The 26,689-nt window shown below is 40.2% G+C and overlaps 1 protein-coding gene across 1 annotated transcript in view; it reads left to right on the forward strand.

Moving 5' to 3' along the window:
- Nucleotides 1–23,192, forward strand: part of stk32a (serine/threonine kinase 32A) — a 61,011-nt gene extending 37,819 nt beyond the window's left edge. Inside the window, exons 6-12 of the mRNA XM_028596382.1 lie at nucleotides 5,645–5,734; nucleotides 8,148–8,251; nucleotides 10,422–10,538; nucleotides 12,150–12,275; nucleotides 14,407–14,535; nucleotides 20,154–20,218; nucleotides 21,035–23,192. Coding sequence (XP_028452183.1) covers nucleotides 5,645–5,734; nucleotides 8,148–8,251; nucleotides 10,422–10,538; nucleotides 12,150–12,275; nucleotides 14,407–14,535; nucleotides 20,154–20,218; nucleotides 21,035–21,146 — 743 coding nt within the window. The 3' untranslated portion in view covers nucleotides 21,147–23,192. The remainder of the gene's footprint in view (nucleotides 1–5,644; nucleotides 5,735–8,147; nucleotides 8,252–10,421; nucleotides 10,539–12,149; nucleotides 12,276–14,406; nucleotides 14,536–20,153; nucleotides 20,219–21,034) is intronic.
- Nucleotides 23,193–26,689: the final 3,497 nt, after the last annotated feature.

A 26,689-nucleotide genomic window follows, 5' to 3' on the forward strand; every position in this document is an offset into this window, starting at 1 on the left:
AGCTGCGGGCCGGCGTTCTTAAACAGAATGTAACTCAAAACTATCCCAAGGCACGGGACAAAGCCTAATAACAAATAACCAGTAGGCTAACTCAGATACAACTTCTGCACCAGTCTACTGATGTTTGTTGAGAAAGATAAGCATGTTGGCATGATCTGGAGTCAAACGCGACCACTACCTGGTGACCGTCAGCCCAGCCGCCGAAAACAGCCGCGTTTGCCGGAATGCACAGATACCTCCGCGCTAACTTGGCCAGCCCGTTCTTCGTAGTGAGTTTCTACCGGTCTGGTGATGGTACGTCGTGACGGAATGTGATATGCTGGTTCCAATATCCATGTCACTGAACTTGCAGATCCCTTGGGTAATTTTCTCTGCTCGTTGTGCATCGCAGCTCCTCCGTGCTAACGCCGAGTTTATGCTAGGTTGAGACTGAGAGCAGGGTGCACCGCGACCGACATTAACAGGCTTGGATACACTTTGTTTAGTGGTAGGCTACATCATTTGAGTCGTGGCCGTGTTGTACTTATACACGGCATCTCAGTGTTTGCAGTGAACTAAGTCGTTTAAAAAAAAAAAATCAAAATGGTCCCACGCCACACTTGGCCGTGTCTTCGTCATGATTACTTTTGAAATCAAAATGGAAACTCGCAGCCAGGTAACTGAGTATGGAGTCAGATATTGCCCCCGAGTGGTAAAATGTTTAATTGCTGTCACACTGTGAAATTAATTTAATTGTTTCAAGACTCACACTACGCAACGCAACCAGTATTAGTTTAATCAATGACAAATTAACGTCATTGACGAAATTCTTATTAATCAATTATCGATCGTCGATCATGCCCATCCCTACTTTGGACAGAGCGAGAGTCGTGACAATCTTTTCACCTAACAAGAAAGCGAATAACCGTATTTCACAAAATATTAAACTACTCCCATAACTACATACTCAAAAAGTTCTTACATAGCATCACCTTTACATGCCTGATAATCTATCTCTGGGTTATGAATAAAAAAACACTCTGGGCTGTCTCAGTTATATCGCAAGAAGGTACTACCGGCACCAGGAAGCTGACTCCACATATCAAAGTATCGCACATCAAGTATAACACTTCCAATAGCCCTGTTATACCCACTCTGCCAAGGTCAAAAAGAGTGTATGGCTCTTCTATCAGCTATAGCTCAGCTATCTTGTCTTCTTCTCCACACACCAAAATCCAGCCAGAACCAGTTGCCAACAAACGCATCTCAAGAAATTGAAACACCCCAAGGGCTTCTCGCTTTACGACTGGACAGCCTAAACCTTCTCTCACGTCAAAAGGTAGCAATGCCCCCTTTGAGTCACTCAACAGATGGTTTAACAGTGATTCACCAATTTACATTTCAGTCATTGTCTCCCACAGTTTATGTACTCAATTGCCGAACATGAAAATCATGTCATGAACTCACACCTGGTTCAAGTGATGGAGAGGACAGTTTATAACAGTCAGTAATACAGTCCGATTGTGTCCCAAACCCTGAATCAACTGTTCATCTGCTGTAAACAGACAGTACCTTTTGCAAAAGATTATCTGAGAAATTAAGTTATTTGTTTATTCACTATACATGTTGTACATTGAACTAGGAGGATATGCTACACCACCTGAACAACACCAGTGTCCTCCTGGCACTAGCATTTAGAAGGAAAGACACTTTGTCCTCAGACTCAAGAGATTTGAGTATAATTTGAGCATAATGGAAATGATCGCAAATCTATATTTGCAGGCACAGACAAGAGAGACTCTAATGTTGCAAACTTTCCTGAAAATGTTGGAACATGATCATTGTTGTGTAGTAATATTATTTATGAGCTGATGAAATTGTAATGTATATACAACACTGTGATATTTAGGTCCATGAATAATTAACTATCTAAAAACTATACTTTCACTCAGATTCAGTTGGAACAAAGCACTTTAGACCTAACCATGAAAAACAGCCCGAGACCAAAAGTGTTCAGAATCTTTTGGCCATATAAGTGTACACACATCTGTACAAAGGCACACACCCACACACCCACACCCACACAAGTCCTCAGATCTTGGAGGGCACTGGGCAGCTGCTCAATGGATATATGGGATGGCAGCCCTGCTGTCACTACATACTGGAAGCAGACAGCGAGCGAGAGAGAGAGAGAGAGAGAGAGAGAGAGAGAGAGAGAGAGATGGAAGATGGAGCAAGACAAACAGGGAGCCGCAAGGATACGACAAGAAAGAGGAAAGTGATGAGCAAACATTTCTGGAAAGAAAGATTTGTCAAAGGAAGAAGAAAAAAACTGTTTAGACAAAGAGAGGAGATATGCGAAGATGAGAGACAGAGGGAGATGAAAGAGAAAGGCAGCTTTGTCAGCCTCATCCTGATTCCCACAGGACAACAGGCGTTCACCTGTGCTTTCGCTCTCTCTGTGTATGAGTGTGTGTCCTTTCAAACTCAATAAGCACTTCCCTGCTCCCCATGCATTCTACCCACACTCTGTTTTCCTGTGCAGTTTATTTCTGCACGCAAGTCTAAAACAATGGCGGGGCAGGCTGTTTGCCTCTGCACACCACGTCAATTCTGCAAGCTGGAATTGACCCGTTCCTCATGTGTTCCCCTGGGAGCTGCTTCATAGAGAGAAAAAATATTTACTCACGCACGTGCAATGTCGCTTTGGTACATGACATAGCACCAGCATGCTTAGAGAAGCTCCAAGAGGGCTGTTGTCTAGGTTGTCAACTGTGAGCACGTACGCAGGCTTCAAAAGCAGACTCTACATTAAGTTCTCTCCTCCTAAAGAATACAAAGAAGCCACATTAACACCGCTGGAACTTGTTGTTTTTTTTAAAGAAAAGAACAGTATATGAGCTTTCTTAATTAGAAATACCAGGTAAAGTTTTCAGGAACAAAATCAGTAGATTCATATTGGAAATTCATAGGAACAATACATGACTGCAGGCTAATATGGTGGTAATGGTGGTAATATGCGGAGCTTCTGCTTCTGCTTCATAAAACTGACTGTTTGAGTCATGTTACATGAAGCTCTATGTGTAAAAGTGTATGTTACGTAGTTGTCATCAGTGGAGGGGGTGTTTTAAGGTAGCGCTATAAATTTATTAAAAATAGAAGAAACATGCTGCATGCAGCAGCGTGACATAACCTAGGGATCAAACCCCGACAGTTGTGGAGGTAATCCCAGTAAAAGACATTAGATAACTAAGCCACCAGGACACCTGCTTATATAAACCTGCCGGCATAGCCAGCACACAGTTCAACACTCACAGGCAGGGAACAGTTTGACTGGAGACAAACGGGGGGGGTTAAACTCATGTACTGACTAGATATTAGAGCAAGATTGTTTTTTTTATTATTATTATTTAAGGGAATGCTACTGGCCTAGTTAAAAATAGTGCATAGCGGCTTAAAATCCACAGGAAAAAATGCAACAAAGAACTGTAATTAAGGATTAAAAACAATAACATTAAAAGCATAGTTAAATCAGTCATATCCAGGCCACCTCCAGCATAACATGTCAATGTGCTAGACCGTAACAGAAACAGGGCATGAAAACAATTACTTTGTTGAAAATAAAAAAAAGGAAAATGTAATTTCAAGCTAGCCTTAGATTTAATATATTACGTCACAGAGGCTGATTAGCTTCCTCTATGTCTCTGCAACAGGCATACCTCTGCTAGTCACTTTACAGCAGAAGATGGTACTTTAAAATAAAAGCACTCTGCCAGAAATAAGTTCACTTCTTTCTCTCCCTGGAATCCACTTTTGATTCACTGACAATGGGCCCCACCAGTCAGGAAATACTGTCTATTACATCCATCCAATGTACCCAGCAAGTAGCCTATTCCACAAACGCCACTGTGGTGACGAAGCTCAGTTACCTAAAAGCAATACACTGTACATCTTCCATAATGCAGATTTGAAAACTATGTCATAGCTCATCTCTTAATATCTATCCACCTAATGCTATTTCTCTATGACTATGCCATAGGGCTGGGCAATACCGCAACAATATTGTAGTTTTGACTATTGCTGCTTTCACAAAATATTTACACAGTGAGATAAATAAATCACCAGTAATGTGGATATAATGACTAAGTGGTAAAGGCAAATAATAGAACTGGTAAATTCAGAAAAGTACATTTACTATAATGCAGCCTTTAAAACCAGTAAAAGACAACACTTATGTCATATTATGATATGACGATATCCCAAATCTAAGACGATATCTAGTCTCATATCACGATATCGATATATTGCCCAGCTCTACTATGCCATGTTTGTGTCCGGTTAGTTTTACCACCATATTAATGTTAATATTGAAACAAGAACAATAAATGATACAATGTACTAGATACTTTTGGCGAAGCAGCCCAACATTTTTATTATGGTTGTCCATTTCTCCTCGCTGGCTACTGTGTAAAACTCCCGTCCTAAATCGGTCTTCTGCTAAACTAAGAAAGATGAAAACAGAAAAAGGGATAAAAGGGAGATACGTATGTGACAGAGACAGTAGACATCATTACGAAAACATGAAAGAAGCTCTACTCTTGCCCAAGCTCCACTTAAAAGTCTGACGTTTCGGTCCTGCTGCACCTTTGTCACAATCATCAGACTGCATTAACATTTGTCCTTTTCTATCTGCAAAGCACCACCCAATCTGCCCTCTGTGCATCACTACACAGCTACACTCGCACACCCCAGCTTTAAATACAGCATGTACGCATAAGTCAACCGATAAAAGGAGGTTTATAGAGGAACAAAAAATGAAAACCTAATACTAAAGAGGTCATATGAAATAAAAGAAAAGGTACACAGAAAGAAAAGGTGTGATGATGGAGATTGATTGAGGGAGGAGGGAATGAAAGGGGGGAAAAAAAGACGAGAAGAGATTTATGTGAAGTTCTCTTATCTCTAAAGCTCAGGGTCTTCGTGTAAATAAACACTATAGCTGGCCAGCTTGTGTCTGCTTTATATCCACACAGTTATTCATGGCTATGCAGATTTTGCGCGTGGACTGTATGTGTTTGTGGGGTTATTTGGGGACATCCATTCATCCGAACATTCACTCTGCGGCAAAAACTCTGGGGCTCTGTCTCACTCAGTATGACACACACACACACACACACACGATTAAGCTCATTAGTGTGTGTGCATGTCAGACTCTGGTCCATCTTGCAGCACAGTGAGTCATAGGTCAATGATTTGACTTTGAAAATCACTGAGGTTGCCGCTTAAACACTCTGGACACTCTTTCAGCTCAGTCACAATATAATTTATTCCATCAATAAAGCTGCAGTTAATTTGCATTTGATGCCTTTTAATGATATCAATGTTATGAACAATATGATTGTTATGTTATCTTGCGTATTAGAATCCCTTTGATCCTCATTTTTTTTGCATATCTAACACTCACATTAAGCAGCATACTACGTGGGATATGTGTAAGCTGTGGTTACATTTAAAGATAATTCCAAAAGATAAAGCTTAAACGTTAAGAGGAAACACAGTTGATGCTCTGTGCTCTTATAGCTCAGTGTCACTTTAGGATTTAAAGGGTTGACACAACTGAGCGTGCTCTCTGTCCCTTTGAAGTAAAATAACCTCTGTTCTACAGGGCACGTCCATCTAACAGACTTCAACATCGCAGCCATTGTAAAAGAAGACCTTAAAGCAACGTCCATTGCTGGGACCAAGCCGTACATGGGTAAGAAAACACATTCATCAACAATGCTTCACAAGGGAACTTTTAAAACGGGCAGACTGATCTCCTGAAGTGGCGTATGTATGACACGCCAATTCGTATGCCATTATTGGCGTGTTGTGAAGACGCGTTTGTTTCCCTTCCACGTTTTTTGTTTTCCTAATCCAACCCCGTTCTTCTTTTCCTCAACCGTAGCCTCGCGATAACACATAGGCTCATGATAACACGCCATGTGGCTTTAGAAAGTGCCACGTGGCGTGTATGTTTACGCTGTGACGCTGTGTGTGTCGTCTGCTGTATAGAGCGCAGACCTACACGTGGATAGCGCAAAATGCGTACAGATAGCACGCCAAAGTGGCGCGTATGATAACGCAAAGTCTTTATATCACGTTGAAACTAGGGACATCAAACAGAAGCTAAAGGAAACAGATTGAAACTATGATCTTTAATCTACAGAAGTAATGGAATGTTATTTATATTATTAAACACAGAACATGCTAATCCAAATTCCCAATGACACCGAAGGGATGTTAGAGACTAACTTTGGACGAAGAGGAAGCATCCTCCCTTTGCTGTTTAGAAGGCAGTTCGACTCTTCTCCATTTTTGTTGAGTCATCACTCGATGTGAGGAGAGGAGGACCAACGCCCAGCAGATAGAAACAAACCAAACAAATGGAGATTTAAACAATTAAGCAATACATCTTTTCTTGATCAATAAATGTTAGTACTTTGTTGTGAGGTACATAGTGAAGCATAAGGAGCTTAATGAATAATTTCAGTTCAGGAAGCATGTTAAGTTACAAATAGTTAGCATACATGTGGAGACATTCCCCCCATGTTTGTGTCTTTCTTGTGTCTGAATAAAAAAGAAAACCTATTCTTCTTTGGTTGATTTTGTTGCGTGAGTCCAAAGCCTGGGAGTAGTGTTAACATTTGAAAGAAAGTATTATTGCCTTTAGAAACCAGCATGTATCCTTTTCAGCACCGCTGCAATCGCCCTCCTCATGACTCTACAGTAGTGATCAGGCCGGGGTGGATTCAGCTCCCGAGAGATCAGATAGGAGCTTAACGGGATTTCTGGGGAACATGAATGATGAGACAGCGCGTTTGTGTGTGTGTGCGTGCGCCTGTGTTTATCCTTAATAAAGTGTGTGCTCATAATGGAGACTGATCTTGTAACCATGTGTGATTTCAGGCGAATACTCTGTGGTGTAATAGATAATTCATGGGTACGCTGGAAAGAAGAAAATCTCGTCTATTTCACAGGCTTCAGTAGACAAACTACACTTTCTCCTCTTCAGCAAGAGAGCAGAGAAAACCTGCCATGGCGGCGCGTGTGTGTGTGTGTGTGTGTGTGTGTACAGTATGTTTCTCACAGTCCAGATTTTGACAGTGTAATTCAGATAAAGAACAAAGAAGTGATGAGTGATGGAAATTCATCTTGACCATTTGAAAACAAGATTACAGCCGAACAACCTTTTCCCTAGAACAGATGATTCACTTCCGCAGGAGGGGGGGAAAAACCTAACTAACCAATTTAAGGGTGTTGGAAAGCTCGTCCCCACCCAGAAAGCACGTTTATTCAATTTTTGTTCATTACGGTACAAGTACATTGTATGCTATATTGGCGCCAAATTAGATCCCAATAATGAATGCTTGCTTGTGGCTCTTCATGCCAGATGTTTTCTGTTCTATAACCAGAGTTTCTGGCAGTTCAGAAGTTACAACAAATCTTATGTGTATAAGCAACCTTTACTGTACAGCATGTGCTATTCTGTTTCACAAACCCCTTTCAGACATGCAACTTGTTGCGTAAATGTGACTGCAATTTTACATGTCAGTCTCATGTCTGAATAAGCATCCCAAGTAACTTCTTATATAAAAGTTGCGACGGCAGTCTGACTGGCTCAGACCTTTTAACATTTCTGTAACACTTCCAACATCCACAGTACTGCCTCGCCATTATTTCAGTTTTTACCCACACCATTTGCTTTGATTAAGTGAGATGAGATGATGAGAAAATTCATAAGGGGATTCTCTGTGAGAAGAGGGAACGAGTGTCCCATGCAGTTATGATGGTCGTTAATTAAGGCTTTAAGTGCAAATTGAGTTTTATTTAAGATCCATCACAATTCACCTCTTTCTGCAACTGTCTATGTCTCCATAAAGTCGTTATGGAACATGTACGACCTATGTCTGAATTACATTAAAAAAGACGTGACTTTAATAGCTAGATGAAGCAAGTTATGTTATGTATTCCATGTCTAAAAAAGGCTATCGTTAAAATAAACTGTCCCGGACTAAAATATCTCCAAAAAAATATCAAAATACACAAACCCACAATCGATTTCTAACCTAGGAAAGATCCTGTGTCATCACATGCACCATACTTCCATTTAATTTTCTGTCTATCAGCTCCTGAGCTGTTCCAAACCTTCGAGGGGTTCCACCCTGGCTACTCCTTCTCGGTCGACTGGTGGTCGCTGGGCATCACAGCCTATGAGCTACTAAGAGGACAGGTAAGTTAAACACACACACACACACACACACACACAGTACCATCACCATGTTGACTCACTTCAGTGTGGCCTGGCACAATTTTTTACTGCAGTAAATAATACATTTGACACTTACAAAAATGTGCTAGAAGAATCCTGGCAGTGGGAAAGCAGAAATACAGCGAGTCCTCAGCCTTCACAAAACAAAAAGTGTGGGAGGGAGGGGGGGGGGGTGTTATAATTTCATTTTACATTTAAGCTGACCTTACTAAGGGCGATGTTTAAATGTTTTAGTCACGGTGTGAGGCGAATCGCAGCAGGAGAATGAGAAAATTTAATTTGAGTTATTTCAAGAGCCATATAATTGGAATTGATTTTTTTAAATATTATTTATTTCATTTTATGCTGGTCCCATCTGACAAAGTTTAGCTCTGATGGAATGGTGACCATGGAAATAAACGCAGAACATAATGCTTTCACTCAATGTCTTAGAGTCTTAGCGCCGACGGCAGTCTGTTCGTTGTGGACTCGGCTCAGACTGCAGCTGCAGGTTTTTCTCTCATATTTCAGGGTGATGATTACACAAACTACAGTAACCTCTGTCCACACTGACAAGGAGCCAGAACACCTGAAACTGATCTGGACCTGTCATTAGGTGTTCCTGAAATCAAGTCCTCCATTTAGATATCTCAGTGCTCTCCCTTTCACCGTTCCCCATTAAACTATTGACAGTTATTTTACCAAATAACTTTCCGATTACCGATAGAATACGTTCCGTCCTCTTTCTGACCTCAAAGCTAGATTTTAACTGCTCCATTTACCTCAGGTCTTCTCTCTAAACTCAAAGCTGTGTCCTGTGATTTGAACCGCCACGTATTCAGAAGAGAATTGCTGGGCACACACTTACACACCCAGAAATTACATAGTGACTTAAGACGTTTTTGAAAGTCTGTATAATCTGCATCATCTACAGAACATAACACCTCTCCAAAAACGTTTTTCACCCCTCTCTCTGCACACATTCTCCCAGAGAATTCATTTTCACTTCATCCCAAGGAACTTTCTTTGACACCTTTCTCTGACTGCCACATCAACACCTATAAAGCACAAATCAGTCTCAGTGCGTTAAAAACTGGCCTGTTGGATGTGCAGAATTATTTAGGTGATGAAAATGGAGAGCTAGCTCACTTTTATCCAGCTCCAGGCACCTTTCGATCCCTTCTCAGCTTTGACTGCATCTTATCTCTCGCCAACCACATCTTCCTTCATTCATGCTCTGCTCAGACCATGTCACTGCTCTCTCTCTAACCGGGCTCCCATGCTGGGCCTGACCACCGGTTGATCAAAAGCATCTCTTCCGAACAGCAAATCAATCACTGTCACTTAGTTTCTCCACCTCCAGCCTTGTTTTTGTTTTATCAACCCCAGAGAGGGAACACAGAGATGGTACATTTCCAAAAGAATGCAAATATATTGTAATACATGAGCCAATTTTTACCTTTTGACATCTGAACATCTGACTCTAAAATTCTGCATCTGCAGAATTAGAATGTAACTGATATCATGAATCTAAAAGAGCCTGTGATAAAATGAAGAATATCCAAGCATGCAGCTGGTCTGCATGTTGCTCTTATTTCTCTTTTATTTGTAATATTTCTCTTCACTCTGAACCATCTGACAAAGCCAAAATGCCATAAAAAAAAAAGTGTGTGCATTTGCTCTTTTACAAACTATCACTGTGGGAGACACAGGCCAAGGGGAAGGATTTTCCCAACTCCAACCAGCCTGATCTAGCTGTGTCTTGTTACCTTGTCATCATCCAACTCAAGTGAAAGGAGTTTCTCTGTCCCAGACGAAGACCAGAAGGCGGAAACGGACTAGTGTGAAGAACTCTCGACAGGCTTTTCTTTGTTTTCTGACCCACAGAAAGCCCTGTCACACTGAAAGGCAGAGAGTTGCAGTTGTGTTTTGAGAATAGTCCCCTTATTCTCTGTTTCCTTCTATAATCTCATCATCAGTGCAGGAAATGGGTTCACAGAAGGTGAGAACAAGGAGGAGAGGAAGAGAGTGTAGAGAGAGCCAAGTGCAGAACAAACTTTGAGACACATACTTTATCAAAGAAAGTCCTCCAGGCAGTGCATGACTATGAATACAAGTTGTCTGTAACAGATTGTCTCCTCTCCTCTTTCAGAGACCATATGTAATGAGATCCAGTACACCGGCTAATGAGATCCTTCAGACCTTCCACAAGGTCCATCCCAGCTACCCAGCAGCCTGGTCTCTGGAGATGAAGTCTCTACTCAGAAAAGTAAATGAGTGGCACATATGTATAATGCATAGTATACTGCGGAGCTAGGTGTACAGGGTATGCATTTATCTCACCTGTAAACATGATACTATCCTCCCTCACCACTACTCCATTACAAAACAAACCAAAAGACTGTAAACACGTCTGCCTTTTAGTGCCGTTGTTAATATGTTTTCCCCATGTGATGGTCTGGCATCAGGACCTGCAGTACTGTAACTGCTGTGAACTTGTAGTGTATGCCAAACCTCTCTCAAATGGGGTGGGTCCGAGTGTCACACGGTACAACAAATGGTTCTTTAAATTAGGTCCACCACACCTCTAGAATCCACTGTGGTCATTTATTTAAACCTGCACTTGCCAACTTCTTACACTGAGGATGCCTGTTGGCAAAACTCCAATACTACAGAGTAATAGGACCAGTAAACTGTAAACATGACCAATTTGACTGGTGTGGTCTTGTCATAAAGACTTAACAGAAAAGAGGGGCAGAAATCTAATGTTAAGTGTAGCTTTTCTGGCTACTTTGTAGGAGATCTTGCTCCTTGGTCTGAATTCATTATTTCTTGTGGGAAGACTATTATCCATACCTGACACCAGCACTTAATTTGGGCACACAAGGTGCATGTACAGAATCTTAATTCATTAATTAATAATCTTTCATTGTTGCAGCCCTACTTTGTATACTAGCGGTTTATTTGCACATGCAAGTCTTGCAGTGTGGGTTTAGAATTCCAATCATCAATCAAAATTCAAAAACAGGAATTGCTGGTGAAGAACGGTGACTCACAGCACTGAAGTGCATAGTACTTACTGTAGGTAATAAATCTAAGGTACAGCACAAAGTTAACACAAGCTCACAAACACAAACACAAACAGTGCAAACACACAGGGCAGCATATACCTTGGCACTGGAAAAATACGACTATTTATGTCAATCCCTAATTACAATTGGGAAATTACAATCAATTTAATTGAATTAGCATATTCCTGGATCTTAACAGTCTACCCATAATTAGCTGTCAAAAGTCTATTCTTCTTGTTGCAATTAAGCCACTTGCGAAGCTAACAGATACATTGATGCTGTAGCATTTGGGTTTTGTCTTGGCAGCGATCCACTGCGGTTAAACTGTTGCATTGCTTTGTGCTCAGAATCCTCGTACTTCATTGGCATTCCAGTCGCATGTGTAAATGTGTGTGTATGTGGGAGTGAAAGGGAGAGTGTGCGCGTGTGTGCGTGTGTGTGTGTGTGAGCGAGAGAGAAAGATATGTAAAGAAAGTAAGAATGTAAGGGGGAAATTCCATGCTCAATATATTTTTTACCTTGATCCTTAACAACCCTTTGAATCTTCCTCATTACAATTTGCTTCATATGTAGCCGCTCTCATTTTTTTTTCTCCCTTTTTTCGGTCCCCTTCCTCTCTATCCATTTTCTCCTGTCCTTTCCTCAATATCTTCCACCCTCTAACCCCTTTGTCCCCGTATCCTCATTCACAGAGACACATCCTTAAGGGCAAACATGTGCTCTTGTCTCGGTGGGACTAAGCCTCCAACTTTTCAGCCATGCATCCTCATGGACAATCATTCTTATTTTAATCCGTTTGTCTCCCTCAGCTGTTGTGCATAGATGTCAAGCATCGCATTTCCTGTCTAGCAGAGCTACAGGATCTGGACTACATGTCAGATGTCAACGTGGACGCTGTGCTCAGCAAACAGATTCCTCCAGGCTTTATTCCTAATGTGAGTATCAGAAATAAACTGAGCGCTGCCTCAGTATGCTAAACAACTACATGCTCACATCTAAATAGAATAGAGTGTTTTTCTGACATGGGCATATACAGCACGGCCCAATGCTTTCAAAACGAGTCACAAAAAAATTTAAAAAATACCATATGAGGAATATGCCATCTGTGGATGCCTTAATCCAAACTATACTCTCTCTCTCTTTAAGTATGATAGCATGATTTTGCTTTTTTTTTTAACATTTCAGAAGAAAATGCCATCCATCCCTAAAACCCACTTCCTTCTACTGTTCTCTCATACCTATTCCCACACCAGTATTTCTCCCGAAGGGGAAAGAGATGCAGGGGAACAAAAAGATGTATCCAGAACTACCCACTCTTCACCTAATCCTTGCTAGTTGGGCTGTAGACAGCACCACCTGCTGGGCTGAGCTGGATCTCCCACTGCGTGTTTAGACCATAGACTAATAATATACAGTCTATGGTTTAGACACCCAGACGCAGAGACAAAGACAAAGCAGCACAAGTGTATACATGCCTCAGAGAAAAGCTCTGCATGTCTACAGCTGGTCTCTGGATCATTCCAACAACTTAGGTGAAGATAGTGCTTGCATGTTATACTATCAGTAGGCAAGAAGTGTAGCTGCTTGGCTGGCAAACTAATACGCTGTGCTTTCTCCGTCAGGTTTTAGCAGTAAGCTGTGCTGATTTACTGTGCCCAGTTCCAAAGCTGGTAACTGTGCAGGGTCCGACGGTGTGACACAACATCTAAATGAGAGCCTACAACAGTCAAGAGTACATTTTATTTGACTCAGTCTCATACAACTGCCATTAGAAAAAAAAAGACCAATAGCTGTCACTGGAGTACTGTAATCAAACTGCATCTAAAACTCCTTAGAAAATACTATAACCACGGAGCTAACCTATTTTTATGTTTTAATGGGCACAGATATAGCTAGTGACAGCTATAATTAGGGCTTCAACTGAAGGTTGTACTTATAATCTGCTAATTATTTATGACTAATCCGATTGTTGATTAATTAAACTCCAATAACCGTGAAAAGTGCCAATCACAATTTCCTTAAGCCAAACCGATGCAATGATCAAGTAACACAAAACCTACCCTGTATTGTTTTAGTGAAGCAGCAAGGTGACCATAACTGCCGGGCCTTAGTGCCAGGGGTGAATACATGCAGAATAATGACTGCTGCAAGTGAATGGATGACTAAATGACTTTATCTAATTCTAAGTCTGTTGCGACTGCAGAGCAGCAGGTATTCCCAGAGGCCAGGCTGGAACACCAGAGGAAAAACACAGAGGATCGATGGGGAATTGATAGTGTCTCTCTATCTAATTATAGGCCTATCCTCTGTCTTTAGTCCCTTATAGACTATTAACGTCCGAACAGGAAGGGAGAACTTAGCCCTTGTTTTGTTTCCTAACTTCCCAGCATTTAGTCTGCTTTGTCTTTATTGGCTTGCTGCTGTTTGAGCCTTGATCTTCTGTAGAAGTGTGCATTGCATTATTATGTATTGTATCACATCCACATGGTACAATATTATATTGTATTTGATGTGTATTGTAACATATCAACTTTAACCTTATTTTGGGGGATTTTTTATTCCCCCCCCCTTTATGTTTTGATCTACTATTGGCAAAGACACATTCTTAAGCATACTACCACTGTAAGACACAAGGAAGCGATACACAGTTCATGAAAGCATTTTCTGTTGTCAAAGGCAAAAGTTCTGTGGTGCACAACAATATTCAATGTTTGTATTTTTCTGAAGCAATGACAAAGTTGGTTTGAAATAAATCCATAATCAAAGAGAAAAGTGACACCTAGAGACCATCTTGCTTCAACAGAAATACACATTACTGTAACCTATAGTCCATACTGTCTCATTTACAAGTAATCTCAAGTACAGTGCAGAAACACCAGTCAGTAAAATCAAACCATTAGAATCACACAAACTGCTATAACTACATTACTATATTTGGCATTTAGGTTATGTCTCAAGAGTTTAAATATTAATACGATTCAATATTTGAACTCATGGATCTGTTGTTGGTTGGTTTGTTTGTTTGTTTTCAATGTGTGCCCGCTGCATGTGTCTGTGTCTCTATAGAGGCGGAGACTAAACTGTGATCCTACATTTGAGCTGGAGGAAATGATCCTTGAGTCCAAACCGCTTCACAAGAAGAAGAAAAGGCTTGCTAGAAAAACCAAGGACCAGGGATCTGATGGCTCCCCACAGGTAAGGCTTTCAACTAGAAACACTAAATATAGTAATACAGCTGAAAAAAGTTTGTTCCAAAATGAGACATTTGAAAGCATTAGCAAAGAAATACTGTTCAAGAGACAGTGAAAAACTTTGTTTAGCCTATATAAGGTAATCTATCTATCTATCTATAAATTGCAGGAATGTCTGTCTGTGTGTCTGTGTTGTGTGTGTGTGTGTGTGTGTGTGTGTGTGTGTGTGTGTGTGTGTGTGTGTGTGTGTGTGTGTGTGTGTGTGTGTGTGTGTGTGTGTGTGTGTGTGTGTAGTGCATATCTCTCGAACCGTTAGTCCGATGGATTTCAAACTTGACAGGTGTCTTGCTACGGGCACGAGTAAGTGCAGTGCCGTTTGACGTTGTTTGGATAAAAAACGCAAAAGATATCGTCGGTAAAAGAAGCACACATTGGCTTTTGCTGCTCTAGCCGCTGGCCCATCCCCCTCTCACACTGAGTGAGCAATGAGCATATGACTAAATGTAAATAACACTAATATGTGTTGATTAGCTCTCATAACGGGCAAGGTGGGTAATGCATTGCCATTAGTCCATGAGGCTAAGGTCTGATTACCCCACATTGTCATTGTGATATTTTGTGATTACATTCTGATTCTGTCAGGTAAATACAGAAGTACAATGTCTTCCTCTGATGTAGAAGTAGCTTACACTGTAAGTCAGTAGTAGGGTATACAGTGGAGTTGCATATGAAGTGATTTGGGGTCCTTCTGTAAGTAATTTTGGGGTACATTTTGGTTTTGAAGAATTCTACATGCAGCAATACCACAGGCCAAGCAATCAGCCTGTTCCAAACAGGCACATTTTCAACGGGCACTGCACTAGTTAAATATAAATTTAAACTAAATTTTAGGTTGGTTCATCCTGTCCTCCGTGGATCACACATACCTCTGAAAGGTGTCTCTGCCTCTCAGTGCTCATCATTATTCATTAAAGAAAGCTGACCGCTGGTTCCATTTGGCCCAGTTACAGCAGGTGATAAGTTGCTCCTTAGTTTGTCTTTTAAATGTGTGTGGAGTGCTATTAAGAATGTTGACGACCCATTTTAGAGCTTTGTCCTCCCTCACCTCTATCAGAATAAATGGGCCACCTGCATGATGTGTGTATGGGGAAGGCAACGAATGCAATCCCTTCGCTCTAGTCTTTAGTCTTTCACTCCATCCACATAAATCAGTGGCTGTCCTCTGGGTGTTTATACAAAACAGAGAGGAAATCACTGAAAGGTTAATTTGATCACCCGGTCAAGTGAAACGTGGGAGGAACACATACACACACACACACACTCATAAACACTGTGCTAGTGAATGCGGTTAAGCAGCAGTTATTGCATTGTTTGGCCTAGTGCAGCATTGGGACCTGATCAGTGCTGTACTTTTTGATTCAAGGATAACTGCAGCTTAAAAGACCTCAAGTCATTTGTGTTTACATTCATCTAAATCTGAATAGGACCTACAGTACAGTGTTGAAAAGCTTGGAGGATACCCTAAAAAGGTGTGTGGCAAGAAATGTTGGGTTGACATGTTATTATGCAAGGGCTTCTTCTGGGGCTATATACAAAACCGGTATTCTAAAAAGAAATATTTTAGTTGGCAGATTTTGTGGTTAATATTTTCTTTCAATATCTGATGTTTTTCATAACCATCTGGGGCTTTGGTCTGTTAATCATAGACCCTTTTTTTTCCATTTTTGTGATATGGATTTGGATAACAAAATGTGTTGATCAAAGATTTTCATTTGTCACAACTGACAATGCCACTGTTTTTGACCATTGCCCCATTACTCCTCTTTCTAACTTCTATGCATATACTTTAGAACGTATTCTAATGGGACATGGCTTTGTCACATAGTATTCAATAAATATGTTGCTATATGTGACCCTAGAGGTCGAAGAACTAGTACAGCGAGGCGTGTCATTATCTGTCCTGTATCCATGGTCATTCTCCACTGATAGGGCTTGGCTATACCAAAATCTTCAATAGGTAATTTTATATCTCAATAACGATATATATATATATCACGATATAGCATAGATTTCCGGTAAAGCTGAATTAATTAATGAAGAAAATTCGACCACAATTTATTTTAACCAACATTTGGGTTCCAAATGGACCATTACACATTATTCTCCACCATTATTATGCAGAGAGAACCCAGTTCTGAACTGTGTGCACTATTGTATTCTGGGGTAATGGAGCTTAAAGATTGGAGAAGTTTGTGACTGGAAAGTTGCCAGTTGGAGTCCATTTTGTTAACTGCATGAACTAAGTGGTAATGTAAAGTGTGACGTAAAAACAAAATAGCAATATTCAAATGATATTCCCCTCAAAATATTTCACATCAGCTTTCCTCAAAAAAATTAGTTAGTAAGTGCTTGTTTAGATGACGTAAATGTATATCATGATATCTCCATATATGATTCCACTGAAAGAGAATAAACTATCATATTGAATTATTGCCCAGGCCTATCCACTGATTCATATCAGTGTGTACGAGATACACTAAAAAGGTAGCATTACTATTCCTACATTGAACACCAGCCAGTTTCCCTGCCACAAGAGAGATTTTAGCAATGCACCTTTAAAACAGATGGCCAGGTCTGTTTATCAAAAGAAATGTATTTACAGTACAGGAGTCAATCGATTGGTACAATAGGGAAGTGGCGCACTGAATTCCAGGCTTTTGTCCAATTTTTAATCTTTAGATTTTTTTTCCATTGAGACAGTAAAAGCTCAGAGAGATCCAGCAGTAACTAGAATAAGAATAGGTCATGGTTCCATTGTGTGCTTTCACCAGTAATAGTGCAGTAAGGTGTGTTGGGTCATTTCCCACCTCAATAAAACCTGCCTTCATACTCAGTATGCACACACACGCATACAATTTAGGTAATTTGCCACATCATTGAAACTTGCCTTCACACACACACACACACACACACACACACACACACACACACACACACACACACACACACACACACACACACACACACACACACACACACACACAATGTCATTACAAAGTCAATATGTTTGGACCCTCTCCCACTTTTTGCACATTAGAGCAGTTTATGGGACTCTTTTTTTAATAGAAGCGAAGCAATTTGTGTGGTCTAGGCTCTAGAGCACATACCTTGCCAGCTTGCAATGAGAAGTCAGCACTGGCCCAAAGTGTGCCATGTTTTATGAAAGCTGACAGCTGCTTGTGGAGACCTGCCTATGTGTATTCATCAGTGATATCTCACTGTGCAGCCGGGCAATATTCGTTATCCCTGGTCCCATTCGGACAAAGAGAAAGTCTCCTGTTCTAAGGAAATAATGATAGTGGCCGTTCACCGGGAAACATTTGTTATGTTTATGGACACAGATGAAGTAACAGCGTATGGTCGGACTAAGGGAATCCAACATTAAGTCAATGAAATGGTTTTGTACTCTTGTGGCTTGCATTTCCTAATTGAATCACCTTATTCATTGTGGTATCATATAGGCAATATTTGACTATACAGCTCGACTGAAACCAGGGTTAATAACATTCAGCTAAGAGACTAAGACTAAAAGGTAAAGTACGTGTGAATGAGTGAGTGAGTGAATATATTTGTGTGTGTGTGTGTGTGTGTGTGTGTGTGTGTGTGTGTGTGTGTGTATGCATTTGTTTGAAAGAGAGAGGGGGTAGTCTGTGCAGTATTTCTGAAGCATAGCAGATCAACATAGAATAAGGTAAGCTAGTTCCCTAATAAAAATAAAAAATAAAAAAACAGAAATATAGTACGCCCAGATGAGGACGTTGAGAAATGTACTTTAAGGCTCTCGTCCAGCAGAGCACTCCCTGTTGGTTTGTCTCATTAAATGGAAAGTTTAATCTAGCAGATGAAGCAATTAGCTTCTGAACTGCCTTTTAAAAAAATAAAAAATAAATAAAGAGAGAGAGGAAGAGACGGAGAGAGTGAAACAAGCGGCGAATTGCCTTCAGTTAACTGTTCTCTCTGCAAGGCCATAGGGCGTCTTTTGGCATTGTGCATGAATCCCATTTACAGCAAGCTTTCCTTCTATCCTTCCTTCCTTTTGTCCTTCTTTCTTTCCTTCCTTCCTTTTCTTCCTTATGCCCGTCCTTACTACAAAAAAATGCCGGTAAATCACAGCAAAAGTACCTCAAAAGTTTAGCTTGCATGAGGGTATTAATCTCTAGCTCCATTGCAAGCATTTCAGCAGTGCAGCTTGTGTTCAACCTTCTCCTGCAACTGTCATTGCTGTAAATAGCCCTAAAGTATTTCCCTGGTTATTTGAATCAAGTAAAAAAAAGAGTGACAAGAGACACCAGAGATCTGCTTTGTAAAATAACCGGTATACAGAGAAAGGTTATACAAAGGTGGTGGTTTTATTGTTAGGTTCTGTCATGCCTTTAGATCCAAGAATATGTCATTGTGACCACATCAGAGAGACATTACAACATACGTTGCATCACTGAGTATCTGAGATACTGCTGGGAAAGGGTCCCTTGACCAGAAACCCACAGGAAAAGACACCAACTGTCACGGCACGCATGAAAAAGTATTACACAACGCATGCTCTACACCACCTGTTCTTTTCGTTCACTTACGTACGTACACAGCTCCCTCTCCGCTCTATTTTCCTGCTCTAATTTAGTTGATGGCTTTTGGTCTGCCAGTGGCTGCTTCCCCACTGTGACAGCACCTGTACAGAGCCTCTCTGCTGGGCTGATTGACTATGTGACTGACTGCTCAGCTTTTTTTTCCTGAAGAGGCATCCAGGAAGTCGGAAGTTTTAAAGGGCCGTTCTGACGGGATCGATAGGGAAGCAGCATGTAATCACACTTGTGTATCAGTTTTGTGTGTGATCTTTTTCTTGAGGATAAGGAACCTTAAAAAGGTTGAGGAAATCCCCCTCCAAAGTGAAGACATTTTGGATGTCCCAAATGGAATTTGTATTTCATTCAGGTTAGGTTAAGGTATGTACACAAAGAAGTGATATTGGTAGGTCTTAGAAAATCAAATGAACAAACTTTTCTGCATTTGTTCATTTTCCCTCTCTTGTGTTTTTGTGTGTCACACACACACACACACACACACACACACACACAATTTCTCTCCTCACTGCCTCCTCGGGAGAGGGAGAAAGCACCTGCCTACTTGTCTTGGCAGTGCAGGAGTGTGAGGAGAGCCTGGCATGACAGAGCCGGATGTTCTTGCATGATTAAGTGGGCCACACTTGTATAAGTGCATGGAGCAGTTGGAGACAACAGAGTACAAGTGTCCTCTAAAGTCAATTTCCCCTTTTGGCATCTTGGAATCTGCCTTAGAATCAAGAAACTGATATGAGGAAAGTAGTGTGTACAGTCTACTGCCTGTTCAACTATACTGTGTGTTAGGGTGTGAGCCAGCAGGTACGACAAAACTATGTGTTTATGTCTCTGACCAGTCCCACCAAAACAAATATATGTGCATTCAATGTAATAGATTCAGAGTGGGACCAATAATGACTAATGATCGGCACAGATTTAGTTATTACTTTTTCAGAATTACAGCAGTGATCATTGAGTTGCTGATGTTCTGTGTTTGTCTCTCTTCCAGAACGGTCAGTTGCAGCAGAGACTGGATAATGTCCAGAGAGACTTCATTGTCTTTAACAGAGAAAAGTAAGGAACCTCCATTACCTGCCCAACACGTTCTCCACAACAACACAATACTGTACATCTCATTGTCAAATAATTGGTTTACTTTCAAGAAACATCACAACTGTCATTGTTTAAAGAACTAGAAATAAAGTTTATTTTTCAAATTACAGACTACCGTATATAAAATAAATATTTAATGAATACTTTGTTTGGTATGGTTAATAAATGTTCTGTCGTTTTTAGACTGTAGATTTAAAGTATAAAAAACAGGTTTTGCTTACTGTTTTTTTTTTGCTGATGTTAAATGGTCTAAAAGTACAATAATGTGGCTAATTGTGGCAGAAGATCTGGCCCATGTATGTCGGTGTGTGATTAAGGCAGAAACACAGCAACTGGTAGACAGTTGGGTCCCCCATGATGAAAATGAGATGTTTCCCTCAAGTAAATCTAAAAACGGACATTGGTCCGTTGTGGCGCAGTGCATTCTGGTAGTTGGTTTTCTAACTTTTGAGCAAAAGGAATATCACATCTTCTTTTCTCTGTTCTCAATTCTTTAAATGTTTGCACCATTCTACTGCATAGACAGCACAGATTTATGAAAAAAGACCCTCCCCAGCAGAAATACGTTTTTAACAATACACAGATAGGCTAAATGGCATGGTAAATTGATAAAACGTCAGTAAAAACGGCTAACTTTGGCCATCACAAGTCTATGGCAAAGGCAAAATAATAAAATTTAATTTTAGCCACTATCTTTGACCATCACAGGCCAAAGGTTAAAGTAAACTGATAAATTGTCAATAACGTGTTCTAATGATGATGTTATTTACTCAACAGGTCAAAGAAAGAAGTGGTGGAGTCCTCTGAGCGTTCCACGAGTGAGAAGAACAAGGCAATAGAGGATGGACAGAACAACAATGTTGAACCGGTGGCCTACTTATCAGGATAGGTCCGCAGATCCTTACCTAGTCCCTTATCACTTGCCCCTGCCCACAGCTTGTAGATCAGCAATTTACACCCAGACACCTATTGTTCTATCAGCACAGGCACTCAGATCCGTTCTTCAATGTTCCTGCACCACTACATCGCCTATACAAACACAAAAGCAGTATGCACTTGTGCTTCACTGAGTGAAATCAACTCTGAGAGCAGCAGCCATGCCAGACTGAGGCTTTTCGCTTTCTTGTCACAAGAAGAAGGACTCTCAGCAGAGTGTTATTCATATCGTGCTCCCTTACATCACTCTGGTGCTCTAAGGTCTGCTCAACCTCTACTCTGGGCAGCATGCTGAAGTGAAAAGGAAGTCTGCCAAAAAGGAGACAATGCCACACCTGCTCAGCTGTAATAGGAAATAAAGTGACGTGGTCAGCTATGGCTCAAAGCTTTATGTACTGCTGCTGTTTTGGGCAGGACACTCAGATTTTTAATCTCAGCGATGCATTTTCTGGTTGATTAGTTATTTAAATATAACAATGGTTCAACAGTGCTACACGGGAATAGACTTAACAAGAATTGGCATAAGAAGTTGGGTTAGCGACACATATAGAAATACAAACACTTGGGTGGACGGCTTGAGATTTGAGCATGACACTAAGAGTACAACACATTAAAACGGAGAGGTTAGTAAGGCAAAATGAGGCCTTTGTTTTTAAGACAGCAACCACAGATTCCTCTAAGATAGAAAATCAAGAGCTGAACTGTAGGCTTGAGCGTGAATGGGTCACTTTATCATAGCAGCAAAAACATTGTTGTAGTGGTCATTATGCTTAGCTTTGCTATTCAAGCTAACAAAGATGGTAGGATTGCAACATTTGGTACAATGCCCCAGCTCCATCAGCTGCAGATATAGGCAAAATGTGTTTTCTTCACTTGCGTATGCTTTAAGTTACTACTGAATATAAAAACTATTGAAAATTTGAAATGCACTTACACAATTGTTTTAAGGTTAACCTTTAATGTCCATTCATGACAGTGGACATCTTAGTTAAGGCCAACGGGAGCGGTTGAAAGCTCCGGGCACAACAAGTAAGTGGACCTTCTGATGAAAGTTTTTTTGTCAAACAAGTTTTCCTTTAAAACACTGACACTGATTTGGACTAACCTTTGCCTCAATCTGCAAATGACCTACAGCGTCTTCAAAAAAGGTTTATAGCTATGAAAACTTAGAAAAGGGTAGATGTTATATGTTTTGCACTGAACCTTGCTTTGCACATGCTTCTTCATCAACTGTAGCATTTATGCACAGAGAGACATAAAAAATCTAAAGCTGTGAGTGACTACTTATTCCCTTAGGGATGGTTTAATAGACAAGGATTAATAGGCTGAGTCCTATATAAGATTTATTTTTTATTTCAAGATTTTTGTCTGCATTGGAACTTGTTTTTGTCAAATATGTTATGTCCTTCCTCTATTGTGGTGAATACAACCAATTACATGCGGCACCAAATAAGTCTGTCAATTTCAATTCACTATTAATTGCTCCCATAGAAGAATACATTCTGCAACAACATTCTTGTACAGATGGTATTCAAAAGTAATTCGGCACCAGCTGGATAACACATTGGGAAAAAAATCTTAATATCGATTTTTACATTCAAAACAAGAAAACAATGATGGAAACAAACAACCACAGGCCATGCAATACTCCTTGTTCATTCAATTTAAGATTTACTGTAAGAAACCACACCTGCCTCTGAAGATGTAGAGGGATGCCTTACACTAGGGGTCAGCAACCTTAGACATGCCACCATTAGCATGTGGTAGCTCAAGTGTGCCATTGTGGTAGCTCGACCAATGGCACACTTGCAATAAGTGTGCAAGAGAGTGTTTTGGAAATGTTCCAATCCACATCCTAAATGATCATCAAAGCCATTGGCATGCAGGAGCACATCCTGGTATTTACAGTAGTTTAATTAACTTTTTCCCCATCCGCATTCCGCGAAGACCCACCCCACTCTGCTTCTGATTGGCTAGTAATCATTGCCTTCTTAGACCTTTTTCACGGCAGACATGTTGACATGTCATAGTAGGAAAAGCACAGGTGTATTCAAAACCATTACTGATGGCTGTATTCCACTTAGGAGAGGCCCTGGTATTGTGCATGCTGACTCACTGAAATAGCTTGCTGGGACACTTGATGGAATTGAGCCATCGTTAAGGGTATCAATTTCAGATGTGCTTTTCCTACTATGACAAGTCAAAATGTCTACTGTGAAAGAGGTCCAAGCGCAACAAAGGAAAAAAAAAATGCCTGTGCGAGCTCCGTAAATGACGGCAGGCTTATTGCTGATATGGCACACTGATTAACAAGAACATTTTAAAATGACACTTCATAATAAAAAAGGTATGCCGACCCCTGCCTTACACCATAATTATGGCACACAGCTGGTTCATTTAAACTATAAATGTAGGTAGTATAAACCTAAGCTTTTTTTTCAAAATCATTAAGTAAATGTGTAGTCATTCTATTGACCTTGATCTTATGTATCTGCAATACGACTCAATCCTTTCAAGTCTATGATACTTGTTATTATACATTATATAAAACATATTTCACTCTATTCAATTCATTACTGTTAGCACTTTTCTATTGAAAATTGGTACAATATTTTGACTCAACTTTGTGTTGTTGTTATTGTTGTTGTTATGATGTAATTTTACAGATCCAAAAGTGGTTTCCTGTATAAGTTGTAAGATATAGTGGGATAGTTAAACAGATGGAGTGATCCTGGGTATACCCGGGGTGAATTATATTTGTGTGTGATTATCTTACTTTGTTCATACAATAGGAGCACCAGATAGGTTGGGTTAATTGTGATAATTATCTGTTGTGGCAGATTCAACCATTCCAAAAAGTTAGCATACAAAATAATAATTGACGAATAATATTTGACCCAGGTAACACCACTTTTCAACAAAACTTACCTGCCTAAAAGAAATTATTTAGTCCAGTGTTTCCTTTAGGATTTTTTTTAGCAGTGGGGACACCCCCCCACCACCCCCTTTTCTACAGAGTGACCACGCTATTCTCCGACATGTACTCTAACAATGCAGCCCTATTTCTGATACCGTGGGGGGCAGAAATGTTGCCGTGGAGGGCCGCCACGGTCAAATCAACATAGAGGAAACACTGTAGTCTGGAAACAGATTTGTTCCACAGCTGTTAATTTCATTCATGTTAAGGTTTTGTTGTCCTTCAGTAGTCACTGTGTGTATATTGTATTTAAATGTGATGGAGTTGCAAACTATTAAGGTGTGCCTTAAATTACTTTCTTTTTCTGAACCAATCTGACTATGCCTTGTGCTTTATTTCACTTTGTGTCTTTCTGAATTGCCATATTTCATTGAATAAGGACTGTAAGTAAAATGGGACAGAGAATGACCTTGGTAATAAAAGCTTTTTTTCAAAATCAAGAATAGTGAAGGGATTTAAAGGGGGAAATGGTATTAATCATGCTAAAAGGTCTTTGGATGTAGATATGTGTGTGTAGGTTGCTTTCCACTATTCTAAATATACAGTAATGCTGCCCCCCAATGTTAACTGATGAGTGGTGCAGTTACTAACCTAGAGGGGTGGAGGACTTTAATATGTAAAGGTATAACTGAGCCACAAGGACAAGCATTAAAGACAATTTAAATACAAGAGAAGAAATGGAAACAAAAAGTATTCTTTATCTCTAACTTCAGTGGCTGCTGTTTATCCGAACCGGGTCTAATTTGGAAAAGTGTTAGAATTCTCTCTCTCTCTCTCTCTCTCTCTCTCTCTCTCTCTCTCTCTGCTTTCCTTGATAATGCACCATCATCATCAGACATGCACCATTTGCTTCCCTATTCTCTCTCTCACCCACACACATCCACAGTTAACAGATTTGTGTTGACCACACTCTTAGGTCATCTAGAAAGCACCATTCCATCTCTCCCCCACAGTGGGCTGAGCTGAGGCAGCACATCCCCACACTAATGTCTGATCTGAGAGGGATTTTCAGTTGATAAAGGCTTCCCCAATCTGCTCGGAATCACCACAGATAGAAGCAGCGAACCTCGGTATATTAAATAAATGTCAAAAATATACTGTTACCTATTCGCTGTACACACCCACACACACACACACACACACACACAAAACACACTAACTCTGATTTATTTAAAAAAAGGAAAGGACTGGAAAACAACTAATCTACATTATCCTCTCCAGAAAATGTCTTTGCGTTACAGTCATACACTTTCTCATTTTGTAAGCTACAACACCAACAAGCAACCACCACACACACAAACCCTGTTTACACTGAGGTTGCTGAGTCATCTCTTGTTCCAGGCCTCTGCATTATACGCTCGTCATCTCTGTCATCTGACATGTTACTATGATGTCATGAGACATTGACTCAACATTAAACAATGCATGAGGGAGTTTGAAGCAGTTTTATTGCTTGACCTCACAGTGATGGCGAGTGCAGGCCTATGTAACCCTTACTAGGAAACACAATGGTCTGAGTGGATACTTTAGTCATCCTGTCAGTTAGACCACACAGTGAGAGAGTCATAATGGTGTGGTTTTGTTAAATCATGTCCATCATGATGTGCACCTTTATGCCAAATTTACACAGTTTGGATACATCATAGCTTCCAATTACAAATATGATCAGAGACAGTGATGGAGGTACAGCTCTGATTACTGTATGACAGAAAAGGAAAGGTAGATATGCGACTTACGTTTGTAAAGCTTGGCGTTTTGACGTAATGTTGCCCCAGAATGTGAGGCAAACACAGGCTCATCTTGTAGGTTAAGTTCACTGTAACTTCTTTTTACAGTTTCTTCTTTTACAATTCCTCCCTGCAATATTGACAAAAACACCTAAATGTCAGTATGTTTATGTAAACCTACTGTACTTTTACGCCCCAAGGAAATTAGCATTATACTGTTGTTAACTAAGGCTACAGTAAGCTGTAGCTGCTTCACAATAAGCCTTACAAAGCCAGTGCATGCATTAACCACACACTTAACTGCTATAATTCCATATTTAGAGTTGATTAAAAAAACATTGATTATCTACAATTACTGTTCAGCTAGTTAGAACTACAGCAATCAAACATTATATCATATTAACTGTGAATGACGAATATCCAACTTAAAACTAACTTCAGCTGCCAGCCAAACTATCTCCCTCGATCGCCCACTAATGAAGCAGTTCTTAAAGGTTTCGTCATTGTTTGCCATAATAGGCTACTATACTGACAGTCTATATTATTATTATTATTACATTATTATTATTACATGTCAGCTGACGCTTTTATCCAAAGCGACTTACAATAACAATTGCTATATATGTCGGAGGTAACACTCCTCTGGAGCAACTATGGGTTAAGTGTCTTGCTCAGGGACACATTGGTTGAAGTATGCAGTAGGAATTGAACCCAGATCTCCCACACCAAAGGCATGTGTCAATCATATATAATATATGATATATAATCATATATCTATGATTGTTTGCTTGA

The sequence above is a fragment of the Perca flavescens genome, chromosome 13 (genome assembly GCF_004354835.1).
Source record: "Perca flavescens isolate YP-PL-M2 chromosome 13, PFLA_1.0, whole genome shotgun sequence".
Classification (NCBI taxonomy): Eukaryota; Metazoa; Chordata; class Actinopteri; order Perciformes; family Percidae; genus Perca; species Perca flavescens.